The following is a 13877-nucleotide window of genomic DNA, read 5'->3' on the forward strand; positions in this document are numbered from 1 at the left end:
GATTTTTTTTTATTACAGCTCAGCATTTGCATGACATTGACGTAGCTCAGTCACATACATCAATAAAACTACTGATCCACAGAGCACTTCACAAGCAGAACACCCGTACTGAACAAACCTATATTACTGTCACTCTGAAACATCTTTCTCTTTCATATCTATAATCAGACTTTGGTGACAAAACTGCACACATCTAGTCATTAGATGGGCAATAAGGGACAGTTCACTCAACAATGCAAATGCTGTAATTCTGAAAACGAAAGCATTATTCACTGAAAATCTTGCCTTTCACTGTAGCCTTCATATAAAAAATGGCATTGTCAGACACATCAGTGAATAACTAACTTACACTGTCATTCAAGTTTGGGTATTTTTTTAAAATATTTTTATTTAGCAAGCCAAGGACACATTTATTAAAAAAATAAAAAATATATACAATAGACATTTATAATATTACAAAAGATTTATATTTAAAATAAACACTGTTTTTCTGAACGTTTTCTATTGACCAAAAAAATCCAAAAAAAATGTATGGTTTACAAAAAAAATATTAAGCAGCCAAATGTTTTCATCATTGATAACATGACACAAAGACATGAAGACTAAAAATTCAGCTTTGCCATCACATTTTAGAATATATTCAAATAAAAGTTTTTTTTAATTGTAATATTTCTCAAAATTACTGTTTTTGATGTATTTTTTATTAAATAAATGCAGCCTTTGTGAGCTTAATATACTACTTTTCAAAAACATTTAAAAAAAATCTTACCAACTCTTTAAAAAAATCTTACTAACTTTTTAACAATAGTGTATACAGTATTTAACAATGCTATTGTAAGTTTTAGAAGAATTAAAATGTAGTTCAGAAGTTGTAGGGAACCATTTTTTGCTGCTATATAATTTTTGCTGCTATTGCTGCTATAACAGACAGATGTAGTTCTACCTGAGGGTTCTTGAAAAGTGCATATTTCTCAATGCGTTCGATGAACATCAGTCTGTTGGTGCTGTCCCTGGTCCAGTTCAGCAAGTTCTCAACCAGGTTCTCATGGTCCTCAAAGATTCTCTCTGGAAAAACAAAGTGTAACCAGTATGAAGATTCAAAAATCAACCAGGAGAACAACTTTGGACACTTTATCCATTTATTAGGTATATACTACAGTTGTGGAGCACTTTCACTAATCCTTGAAAACACATCCTGATGTATAAGAAAGTGATCGTGAACTAAAGATTCACAGGTTTAGTAGTCCATGTCTAAATCATGAAGTAAACAGACCTACAAGAGATCCGATGGTCTGTACGGAAAAGGGACATTTATTCAAATTACTCTAAGCCTTGCTGCCACAGTCCTGCTCTCCCTCCAGACTAAAAAGATCCCTGGGTCTATTTCATGGAGGTAGAGTCCCCTGAAGACATTTAGGATGAGAAAGTACGTAACAAACTGCATGCACTAGACAAATTTAAAATGGGTCAAACCTTAAAACCCACTGAGGTAAATCAAATTCATACATTAACAACTATTTCTACACGAGGGCTGCCAGTTCCATGACATCAGAAGTATTAATTAAACAAATCTGTATTATTTATGATATACATGAATGAATGAATTAATAAATAAATAAAAAAGACATCTTCTTGCACCATTTTTTGCCAAGTAAGCTGACAGGGTATATGGTGTCTAATGTTTGCCTTGTACACAGAAAAGTATCCTGTCAGACAGGAGATTCTTAAGTTTGGAAAGCTCTGCCCTAAACAAATGGACAGTCTATAAAAGGCAAACCTTTAACACAGTTTTTCAAACATGATAAAAAAATGAACAGTGAAATCACTACTCTGACACTACATTAGTCCATCCATTAGATAATTAAAGTTACTTGAGGATTTAACGATCCCTTCCTCTTGATCCTGGATTAAGCCTGATTCCGTCACACCTTAACACTAGATGTGTGACCTTTAACCTCAACATGCACGACCTTCAAAAACAATGAGCCAACAAACAAACCTGCCACGAGAGCAAAATCTAAGTGTTTGACTAGGTTCTGACAGCAAGACAAGAATCATTCAAGAACAATATCAAAATTAAAAAGAGTGTCAATCAAGTAATCAAAATTAAAAATACAAGTGTGTACATCAATTTCTGAACTCAGCCTGAGGGGCTCACTATAAACTGTAACAATCCATCAGCTCGCACATAATACCTCCATAAAAGACCTCCGCTGCTCTTTCTATTAAAGGGATTTTAGCACAGCCCATCTGGTGGGTATTCTATACCCCGCCACTAGATTTCCTTGTCTTTTCCCTCTCTGCCTTTTTCTCCCTCCACTGAAAGAGCAGAGTGTGGAAAAGCTGAAGCCCTGGAGATGTAGGCTATGGCCACACGCATGATCGCTCAGGACCTACATACAGAGCAGCCCAGCACATAAGGCCTCTGTATCACACACTCATATATCAGACATGGCAAGGGAGGGTGCAGGTTCAGTTAAAGGCATGTCCTAGGTTCAATACAAATCTATCAAAAACATACCACAGATAATAAATTTGATTCCTGATTTGATTCCATTTTATACGATTCTTCAGATCCATAAAAAACAAACAAAAAATGCTTTCAGTAATGCACTTACAATGGAAGTCTATGGGGCAATGCATTGCACTAATCAGAAAATACATAAAAATAAATGTAGTCTATAATAGACTATAACATTACCTGTGTTAATATGCAAAGTTAGACTACTGTTCAAAAGTTTGGGGTCAGTATAATTTTTTTTGAACGAAATTAAATACTTTTATTCAGAAAGGATGTATTAAATTGGTCAAAAGTGACAGAAATCTTTTTTTAACATTATAAATGTCTTTACTTTTTCAAATGCTGTTCCATATATTTCTATATATTAAAGAATACAGTATCATAGTTTTCACCAAAATATTAAGTAGCACAATTGTTTTCAACATTGATAATAATAAGAAATGCTACTTGAGCAGCAAATCAGCATATCAGAATGATTTCTGAAGAATCATGTGACACTGAAGAAGACTGCAGTAACGGCTGCTGAAAATTCAGCTTTGCATCACAGGAATACATTGCATTTTAAAATATACTCAAATAGAAAAGTTATTTTCAACTTTAATAATATTTCACAATACTATTTACTGTTTTTACTGTATTTCTGATTAAACAAATACAGCCATGGCAAGTGTAAGAGACTTTAAAAAACATAAATAAAATCTTACCAACCCAAAGTTTATAAGATTATTAGTGTATATCCAATGTCTCAATGTGGAATGTTCGACCACTCCTTTAATATAAAAACTGACATGTGAGAAAAACAAACCTGACAGGAGGCATTTTAGAGTATGAATAACAGGGTTGTGGTATTCAGGTTATCATAAAATCATAAAAACATTTTTCTTTGTCTTCCACAACTTTCCTGACCCATCATCAATTCTACTGCCTCAGTAGATTTATATTCTTACTATTATGGAATTAGTGGAACCGGTTATAGTAATATTTACCTAATCTAGTGCTATCCTCCCTCAGACTGCACATGATTGGATGGGTTAATCCTACTGGGATTTCAGACATAGCCTTTGCTGATCTATACCTGTTGCTAATCTACAGTGATCAAATAAACCAAACAGAAAAAAAGATAAAAAAATATGTGCATTATCATCCAGCTGTCGTTGTGCTTGAACTGGGGCAAGCCTGACCACATGACTTTAATCCCTTTTTTCATTTCTCTTTATTGACTCAGTCTCTCTTTGGATCCTTTAGAATAGTCAGTGAAGTTACCAGTCTATAATCATCTGTACTCAAGTGCCACCACACAACATGCCACAGCATGTGCACTTTCTGCCAGACCACGTTTTCGATGACGCACAGGTTTATCAGTCTACCGGGAAACAGTTTTGTTGACAATGTATCAGTGATATTTAAAGAGAGGATATTTAAGAGTTTTGTTTAGCAATTAGCACCAAATTAATTAAGATATCTACATGCACAACTGTGTATTCTGCTTTGTTTGAAGAGTTGTGTTGGTTAAATAATCAGTAATTATTGCTTTTGAATGTAAATTATGAATAACTTATGCTCATCAAGAATGCATTTATTTAAAAAAAAAAAATACAGTAAAAACAGTAATATTGTGAAATATTATTACAACTTAACATGCCAATAAAAAACTGCTTTCTGTTTGAATATATTTTAAAATTTAATTTATTTATTTGACGACAAAGCTGAATTCTCAGCATCATTGCTCCAGTCTTCGTTGTCACATGATCCTTCAGAAATCATTCTAATATGCTGATTTGCTGCTCAAGAAACATTTGTAATTATTATGAATGTTTAAAACAGTTGTGCTAAATATTTGTGTGTATCGTTTTAGGATTCTTTGATGAATAGATTGTTTAAAAGAACAGCATTTATTTGAAATAGAAATATTTTGTATTATATTATTTAGTATTACAAATACCTTTACTGCCAATTTAATGCACCCTTGCTGAATTCAAGAATTAATTTCTTTAAAAAACATCGTACTTTTTGATCGATAGTGTATACATAAGTACATTTTCCACAAATTACATTGGTGTTTCCTGTAAAACTTTTTACAGAGATTTACACTATTTGCACCAGTTTGTTGCATGTCGGTCTATTACTGTAGTACAAATTCCAAATTTACCTAAAACATCCTGTTATTGGTTCATTTTCATGTCAATTACTGGCCAGTTCTTGTCCAGAACAAGCTACAATGAGGCTCAGACAGAGGTCTGTCTTCTGGCTCTTACCTATCTGGAGTTCAGTGATGATTTCCACCAGAGACCAGTCCAGGCTATAACCGCAGTGGGACTTGTCCAGCAGGCAGTCCAGCACTTGACGCACCGTCTGTCTCTCATCCACCATCACAGTCTTTGAGCTTTCATCCGATAGGTGCACTCGGATTACCAACTTAGGGGAGAGACAGAACATGACAAACCATTACATATGTTTGTACATCTTTTGGTGTTTGCATACATTTCTCTGTCATCAGTGGGTTACATAGTGATCTGTGTTTTGTGACATTTTATTGGGGGATGTGGCCTTTCCAGGCACTCCAGGCAAACATTCACCTCAGATCTGAGTAAAACGGCAACATCAACTGCTCACAAACAAGATTAAATGAAAAAACCCTTCCACATACATATCCCCAAACGTCCCAGCAACAACAAAAGGCCTGTGAACATATAAACCAATAGGAATCCCCTCTCCCTCTTAAGACATTACACACTGGCCTACATTTCACCATACGAATGGTCAAAGGCCAGTGAAAATACCAGAATCTACAGAGGTCATTAATCTACCGCAAGCCACACACTATATGCTGATACTTTTGAGAAATTAGATTTCTTTCTAACTGTTGGTTATATGCACTGATTCAACAATGAATTTCCATCATTACTCAAAAATATCCACAGACATATTTAACAGAAATGTATTTATCAGATCATAATTAGGAAGATCAATATTTCAGAACACGAGCTTCCTCCATGAGCACCGCCATAAATCCAACAGCTTGTTACTGTCTACATGCACTCATTCCAGATTAACTGTGGATTTTAAGAGCACATTTAAAGCGATTTCACTTCAAGAGAGATTTCAGAGCAGCATTTAAAGAGACACAGGCTCAGTTTGTGTACTGTGACAGTGACCTGACCCAGAAAACATTCCATCAGGGCTGCTGACCCACACTAATATATTCGGAGAACAGACGCTGTGGGAGAGTAAGGCCTCACGGGTGCACGTGCACAGACACACAGAATGTGTTTAAGTTGTCTTGATCATCTGGGCTTGGCTGTTTGTATAAACACAGCCCTGTTTCACCTCCCCAGATAACAGCACAGAAACCTCAGGAAGTCCTGACACAGGACATCGATTTTTGTAACTGCACCTTTATCTACTTATATACATTTATACTTGCCAACATAGAGTGAAACATCCAAAAAAATTCAATAGACTCTAGAGACCAGTCATTTTTTAAAGACCAATACTAATTATTTACAAAAGTATCGGATAAATGATATGACAAAATTATTAATAATATTCATTTTATTTATTTAATGGACAATAACTAAATAATTAGGTCACCCTAATTTGCTGCCTATTAATAGTTAGTACGGTAGTTGTGAAGTTTAGATATTTTTATTTTATTTATTTTGATTTAGATTCATTTAGATATTGGTTAGGATTAAGGGATTTAAAATATGGTCATGCAGAATAAGGCATTTATATGTGCTTATAAGTACTAATAAATAGCCAATATGCTAGTAAAGTGCATGCTAATAAGCAATTAGTTAATACTGAGAAATGATCCCTAAACTAAAGTGTTAACAATAATTATTATAAAATCTATAGTTAAGGTCCCCTGATTATGATTGGCTGAGCCGCGTTCAAAGCCATTGTAAAATACTCTATAAACACATACCTGAATCACATTGTTATTTATCATAAATAACAATAATAATAATAATAATATATTTACAATACATTTACATTTATTCATCATATTATTATTATTATTATTATTATTAATGTTGTTGCTGTGTGTTTATTTTATGAACCCTTGTCAGGTGTATGTAGTAACCATAAGCCCCATGAAGCTGTGGTTTATACTGATTTTAGAACAGCTAAATACTCGACATTGTGCGTAAAACAAATATAATCGTTGTGAACCATGGCTTTACTGGGCTTATTGCTTTATTAGAAAACAAAAATAATACATAATACTAATAAAAGTAATAATAATAATAATTATTATTATTATTATTATTATTATTATTAAACAACCATTAACCAAAATTATTATTATTATTATTATTATTATTATTATTATTATTATTATTATTATTATTATTATTATTATTATTATTATTATTATTATTATTAATGTTGTTGCTGTGTGTTTATTTTATGAACCCTTGTCAGGTGTATGTAGTAACCATAAGCCCCATGAAGCTGTGGTTTATACTGATTTTAGAACAGCTAAATACTCGACATTGTGCGTAAAACAAATATAATCGTTGTGAACCATGGCTTTACTGGGCTTATTGCTTTATTAGAAAACAAAAATAATACATAATACTAATAAAAGTAATAATAATAATAATAATTATTATTATTATTATTATTATTATTAAACAACCATTAACCAAAGTAGAATGTGTTAATAACAGTAAACATTGGTCAACTGAATATTGGTCAGTCTCTACTAGAGGCAACACAGCTCTTCTCCAAAGCCAAATTACACTAACCATTCTGTGAAAATGTGCTATAAAATCATTTCCCAGGTCCCACGAGGGCCTGACTCAGCCGTGTAAGTGTGCTGCATTACACCACGATGACCCACTTCTACACTACACCACACTGCACATGCTGTCATTTGAAAACTACTGTAGAGAACAGATGTAGCATTACAGGTTGTTAAATCACTGTAAACATATGTGTGACTAGGTTTGCGTCACATGTTCTGTTAAGATATGTTTACATGTAAACAAAAAACCTGCTGATCATCTCACCTTTTTAACCTGTGCTTCCTTTATCTTCTCCAAAGCTACTCGGATCTTCTCAGCTTTTTGTTTGGCAGCTTGTTCCTCCTAAATACACACATACAAAAAATCACCACAAGGAAATACATCTGAATTAGTGCACTGTTATGCTTGGAGTAACTAACTTCCTATGGTTAAACATTTGGACATTTGAAAATCTATAAAAACTAGACTGCACAACCCTCACATTTACCTGGCTTTTCCAGCAAGATGCCATTGTAAAAAGATATTTTGGTGCAAAAAAATAAAGAGGAAGGTAAATGCTTAAAAACAAGCAGTGCTATGGCATCTGTAAGGAAACACAATCTGAATGCTCTTCCCCTGGCATTCGCCCCATCTGGTAGCCCTTTTGCAATCCCTAATACAGATTCGCCTCAACAGATTACAGAAAGCTGCTTTTCAATAGTCACATTTAGATTTATAGGTCCAGTCGAATAGAAAAATATCCCATTGTAGCAAGTCTGAAGCTGGTCTATTTCCATTTGTGACTGTTCTGGCCATCGCTGAGATGTGCAGATCCATGATCAGAGCAATTTAATGTCCATGTAAATCCTTAATGGTCAGGAAGCTGTGAGATTTCTGAAGAATAAATGACTGGAATACTCCCCCAACAGCATAAATGATTCCTCTGCCCAAGAGCATAAAACGCATCTACTACAAGCAGCAGAGAGGTGGAGGATGGGCAGAAATGGCTACACTCTACTACCTCTCGTCTACTGGCTAATCTCTCTCTCGCTCTCTCTGAAACAAAGAGATGATCCCTCCCCTTTTACTGTCAGATAGACTTCTGTCAAGCCCTCCCCATCTCTGTTTCTGTGTGTATGTGTGTGTGTGTGTGTGCAATTGCTTTAGTCTTAGATAGATAGATATACACACACACATATATAAAGCAAACAATCAAAATTGCAAAAAATATCAGCGCACAAGGTGCATGGTCCATTTTGATTGAAGTGATGGTGAAAAAAGTGGTGTGTGCTCATGACTCAGACAGCATGTGGAAATGGGACATAGCTGACACAGAAACACACATTTAAAAGAAGCATGTCTTCTATAAGAATAGCCTCAACTGAAGATCAGAATCCAGATACTATTAGTGGTTATTGTTGCTAAATTTCAAGGCCACAATTTCAAAACTAAATTACCCACTGTCTTAAAAAAAAGAAAGAAAGAAAAACCTGGCACAAAACAACAGAGAAACCAAAAATAAGCCGATAAGCAGCAACAGAAACTGCCCAGCAGCTGTTCTCCTGACCCGTAATTCTACATCACAAACCACCTGGCTGCAGAAACTACAATTAATTATATTGCTGAGATATCAGGGTTTGTATAGCGTCCAAGGTTTTTGGGAAGCCAGCTATAATATTAATTAATAAATTGATAATATTAATGAAATAAAAGGCAACAAGTGCACTTTGCAATAAATGTCAAATTAAAAATTTACAAAAAATATCAGCGCACAAGGTGCATGGTCCATTTTGATTGAAGTGATGGTGAAAAAAGTGGTGTGCGCTCATGACTCAGACAGCATGTGGAAATGGGACATAGCTGACACAGAAACACACATTTATAAGAATAGCCTCAACTGAAGATCAGAATCCAGATACTATTAGTGGTTATTGTTGCTAAATTTCAAGGCCACAATTTAAAAACTAAATTACCCACTGTCTTAAAAAAAAGAAAGAAAGAAAAACCTGGCACAAAACAACAGAGAAACCAAAAATAAGCCGATAAGCAGCAACAGAAACTGCCCAGCAGCTGTTCTCCTGACCCGTAATTCTACATCACAAACCACCTGGCTGCAGAAACTACAATTATCTATATTGCTGAGATATCAGGGTTTGTATAGCGTCCAAGGTTTTTGGGAAGCCAGCTATAATATTAATTAATAAATTGATAATATTAATGAAATAAAAGGCAACAAGTGCACTTTGCAATAAATGTCAAATGAAAAATTTACTTGAAAGTACATTTTAAATAATTGTTTTAATAGTCTTTTGTTGTGCTTTAAAGTAGTACATTTTGATGTGTTGACTAACATATTAAAGCACATGTAAAGTACCTAATTATAATTTTAACTATAGTGTGTTATTTGATATTACATTTAAAGCTAATGCATTTTAAATGTACTAAATGGCAACTTCATCAGCGTCCAAGGTTTTTGGGAAGCCAGCTTTTAGATAATATTAATGAAATAAAAGGCAACAAGTGCACTTTGCAATAAATGTCAAATTAAAAATTTACTTGAAAGTATATTTTAAATAATTGTTTTAATAGTCTTTTGTTGTGCTTTAAAGTAGTACATTTTGATGTGTTGACTAACATATTAAAGCACATGTAAAGTACCTAATTATAATTTTAACTATAGTGTGTTATTTGATATTACATTTAAAGCTAATGCATTTTAAATGTACTAAATGGCAACTTCATCACGACATGTGAAATTACAAATATATTTAAACACGTCACACAAGTTAATTAAGTCAATTAAAATTACATCAAAATATATTTTATTTAACCATAATTAATTAATCAGTCAATCATTTCAAAGACTATAAGGATCAATTAGGAATTTACATATATTATAGAAGATGTACTTGAGCGCCTTTTTTGAACCATTTTTGTAGGACCTAAGTTCAACTAATTGCATTTATATAAATTTAAACTATAACCCATTTTCATTTAATTGCAGTTAAGATGCAATTAAGTGTCCAAAAACATTACATTCAGTTCACACTTAAGTATTTTGAAGTATATTATATCTATAATAAATACTCTTTTCAAAAGTATGCTAAAGTGTAGTGCACAAGGGCAGTGATGAACAGTGTCAGAATAAGGAATGAAAATCTAGGTGATGAAACCTCCCGAGTGTAAAGAGGATTACCAGCACATTCACTCAACTCCTCCAACCAATCAGATCCCCTCAACCGACTCCAAGCCTTGCTAATGCCACTACAACACAACTGACTCACACTTTAGTGTCCACAGCAAAACAGCAAAGTACAACAAAACAAAAGATGGTCAGCACATTCGTAAACCGATTTCCCACAGATGTATTAGGAGTTACTAAAACTAGAGTGCTACTGTACTGAGTCTGAGATCTCCACCTTGATGGCAAGTCAACATGATCCTTCCTAGTGAATGGTTTAACCAACATTTTACGGGAAAATGTAACTATTTTATGAAGTGCCGATTTTGTATGAATTTTTACGCACTTTTAGAAATAAAGAAAACATGAAAGTCCACGCTTAAACATAACCATCAGTGGAACATAAGCAGATCTTATGAAAACAAATGAGATTAAAACTCCCAAATTTGACCAAAAATGTAAAAATAGTTATGAATTGCCATAAGATTGTGTTGAATTTAACACACTATCAACTTGGGTCCCAGGAGTGGATGGCACTGGTCAGGCTTCTGTTGTTCTATAGGCCACAGTAGTACAGTTTAACAGGATGAACTGATCTGTGCTAAGAAAGCTTAGGACTAATACTGAACACTGCTTAATGGATGTTTAGTTTCAAAACAGCTTTGGTTGAGCAGGTGAATCCTTAAAAAAAAAGAGAAAACAAACACTGGTTGAATGTGGCTTACAGTTGTCTGAGGAAGCAAAACACTTTTGTGTGGGACTGCACCCTGCCGTTTCTGATGAAACTCGATCTCTTCCTAGAATCCATCTGTTGTGCTGATCATTATGTCACTCGGTACCTTGCGGGTCTGTCTGCCACCTGTCCACAGCTAACCGATCTGGGGCTGTACCTCTCTAATAAACAGGTACTGTACATACAAACCCTGAGGGGGCACACAGTCATCACTTACAGTCATTATCAAAGATGCTGTGTTACATAAGCAGTGATGAAACAATGTTTCCTTCCATAATAAAAAAAATTTAAAAAAACGATGATGTTAATCTAATAGCTATTACAAATAATCCATGTCCAGTTTTCAACTTCATGTTCTAATATGACAAGTTTTATATTGTTCTGTTGAACTCAAATGTCCAAATGTTTAACCTCTAAATGGAATGAGCTCAACAAAATCCTTTACATATCTTCATACATATTTAATGATTTGATTTGGACATGCAGTCCTGAAGAGCTGCTGATACCACACAACTCAAAATGCCCAAGTATTTCAAAACATGCATGCATGAACATGCTCTCCAGATATATTAAGTCAAGTCATAGTGCAAAACAATTCGTTTTCAAGTGGATGTCTCAGATGCTACGGAGCCCCTGAGGGGACATGGTGATGAAAAATATGAGATGAGAAGAAAAAATGTATTGCAATGCTTTTGCATTCCTTTGAGAATATTTGTTTCGCTTGCAAAACAATAACATTCTCTCACCAAGGAAGTGTTAATGCAAAATCATTAAAATACTATTTTTATTCCCATCACCAATTTTTTGAGTGCACACAAAAGTAAATACAAAATAAATGAACATGATAAAATTTTCTATTCACACCAAGAAGAACATGCACGGCAAGTTTTAAAAAATAAAAACAATGTATCTCCACGAACCTTTTTACACCAAACACTTTAAACTCTCTTTTGAATGTTCATGATTATTTTATCAATTGTGTTGTTTACTTGTCAGACTTGGTGTGAACAGGACCTAAAAATGTAGTGCACTATAACTATATCAACAATACAAAAATTGAGCGTTTGAGTTAATAGAGGCTTAAACATTCCTGTTTTGTTATGGAACAACACAAACATTGTAGGTGATATGAAGTATCCATGCACATCATTCTGCGTCTACCATTTATTCTGATTCTTCTGATGTCCTATGACATAATGAATTGACAGGTTACAGACGAGGAAATCAGCATGACGCGGGAGGTGGGGAGATGGTTAGGGTCAGTATGAATTAACAAACAAAAAAACACTGAGGTATTAGGAACAAGGTTACAGGAATTATACAAAGCTTTTTTTCATTAGAAAAGCTTCATTATGTCTTAACATCAAGACACATAATAAAAGAAAAATGGATGAAAACGAATCATGCTTGCATGCACAGAAGGGTTAGGAAGCCACTAGGAGAAACTCAATACATCCAGAGGTGGAAAGAGGGCATCACCTTGGTCAGCAAGTGAGAGGGCTTTCCTGCAATGCTTTTCAGAATGAGAGAAGTCTCCCTGTCCAGATACGAGTGCTTTGTGCAGAGAGAGAGGAGAGACATTAGTGCTTTGATTAATAAACATGAATGATTTTTCATAGTGTGAAAGCACAGGGGAAAATTGTGAGCAATAATCACTGAAATTAAAAATAAAATATCCTATCCAAAACATTGTTCAATTTCACATAACACGATGAGCCATTCTGTATGGACAATCATGAAAAGCATTATGGTGTTATATAAGATGGACATGGCACTTTAAAAGTGCTGCAAATTTTGCTTGCTTTTTTTTGTGGAACATCGTGCATAATGAAATCAATTGCTAACTGAATGGCATGTAATAATAACAATAATAATACATTAAAGTTAATATCAAATGATTAAAAAATAATAATGAAAATAAATATTTACTATTCATTTTATGCTATTATTACACACTTATTATAAGAAATAAAACAGTTAAAAATCAGATTGTCAGTAAAGATCTGTGGGATAGGATAGATTAGTGAAATCCCTCTACTTCTGAACAATCGAAGGCAGCATGTAGACAGCTTTAAATAGCAGTGGTCTATGTGCTTTCTTAAATCAATCATCTGTTCGCAGGCTGGTTCACATTAACCAACACGGTAAACATACTAATATAACAAAACCCAACAAGTTGGTGTTTGGTGGCAATGTGAAAAAGCCTCAAGTAAAAGAAATAATCTGTCACACACATGATGCATGACAACCTTCCTTTCATTTAAGAAAGAAAATGTAATTGATAACTGATGCATTTGAGAAGTCTGCATTTGTTTAACTGTACCCACGATGGGTTGAAAGTTATTAAAAATTAAAAATTTGGGTTAGACTATATCTCAATACAACGACTAAATACAACCCAAACTGCAGCAAAATCACTTATCTGTGTAATTAAGTCTGCAGTGAGGGTAAAAGCCGCTTTTATTTGGCCTTTCGGACAGGGACAGAAGCAAAGCTCTATTTAATGCTTAATCTGCTCTGCTAGAGGCCTGACGAAATGTCTGGGTTCTGTTCCAAAACCTAGTGAGCTGCCTACATGGGCAGCATTTTAAGCGCTTTAGACATAAAGGCTGTTCCAACAAGCACCCCATTGAACACAAAGATATTCAAAGGCCCCATGGCAAGCTCTTTATCCTTTACTTGATAAGGATTAAATGTAAGGATTTTTAA

At 34.2% G+C, this 13877-nt stretch overlaps 1 protein-coding gene across 3 annotated transcripts in view; it reads right to left on the reverse strand.

Annotated features, from left to right (window-relative positions):
* The window catches only part of raph1a (Ras association (RalGDS/AF-6) and pleckstrin homology domains 1a), a 75963-nt gene that overhangs the window by 12645 nt on the left and 49441 nt on the right, over positions 1–13877 (reverse strand). For all 3 annotated transcript variants that reach the window (XM_016568970.1, XM_016568969.1, XM_016568968.1), the window contains 3 exons: positions 7540–7617; positions 4777–4936; positions 944–1065 (listed from right to left, as the gene is read on the reverse strand). In XM_016568970.1, the coding sequence (XP_016424456.1) occupies positions 944–1065; positions 4777–4936; positions 7540–7617 (360 nt within the window). The remainder of the gene's footprint in view (positions 1–943; positions 1066–4776; positions 4937–7539; positions 7618–13877) is intronic.

Source organism: Sinocyclocheilus rhinocerous, unplaced genomic scaffold (assembly GCF_001515625.1).
Source record: "Sinocyclocheilus rhinocerous isolate Xijiao unplaced genomic scaffold, SAMN03320098_v1.1 scaffold1252, whole genome shotgun sequence".
Classification (NCBI taxonomy): Eukaryota; Metazoa; Chordata; class Actinopteri; order Cypriniformes; family Cyprinidae; genus Sinocyclocheilus; species Sinocyclocheilus rhinocerous.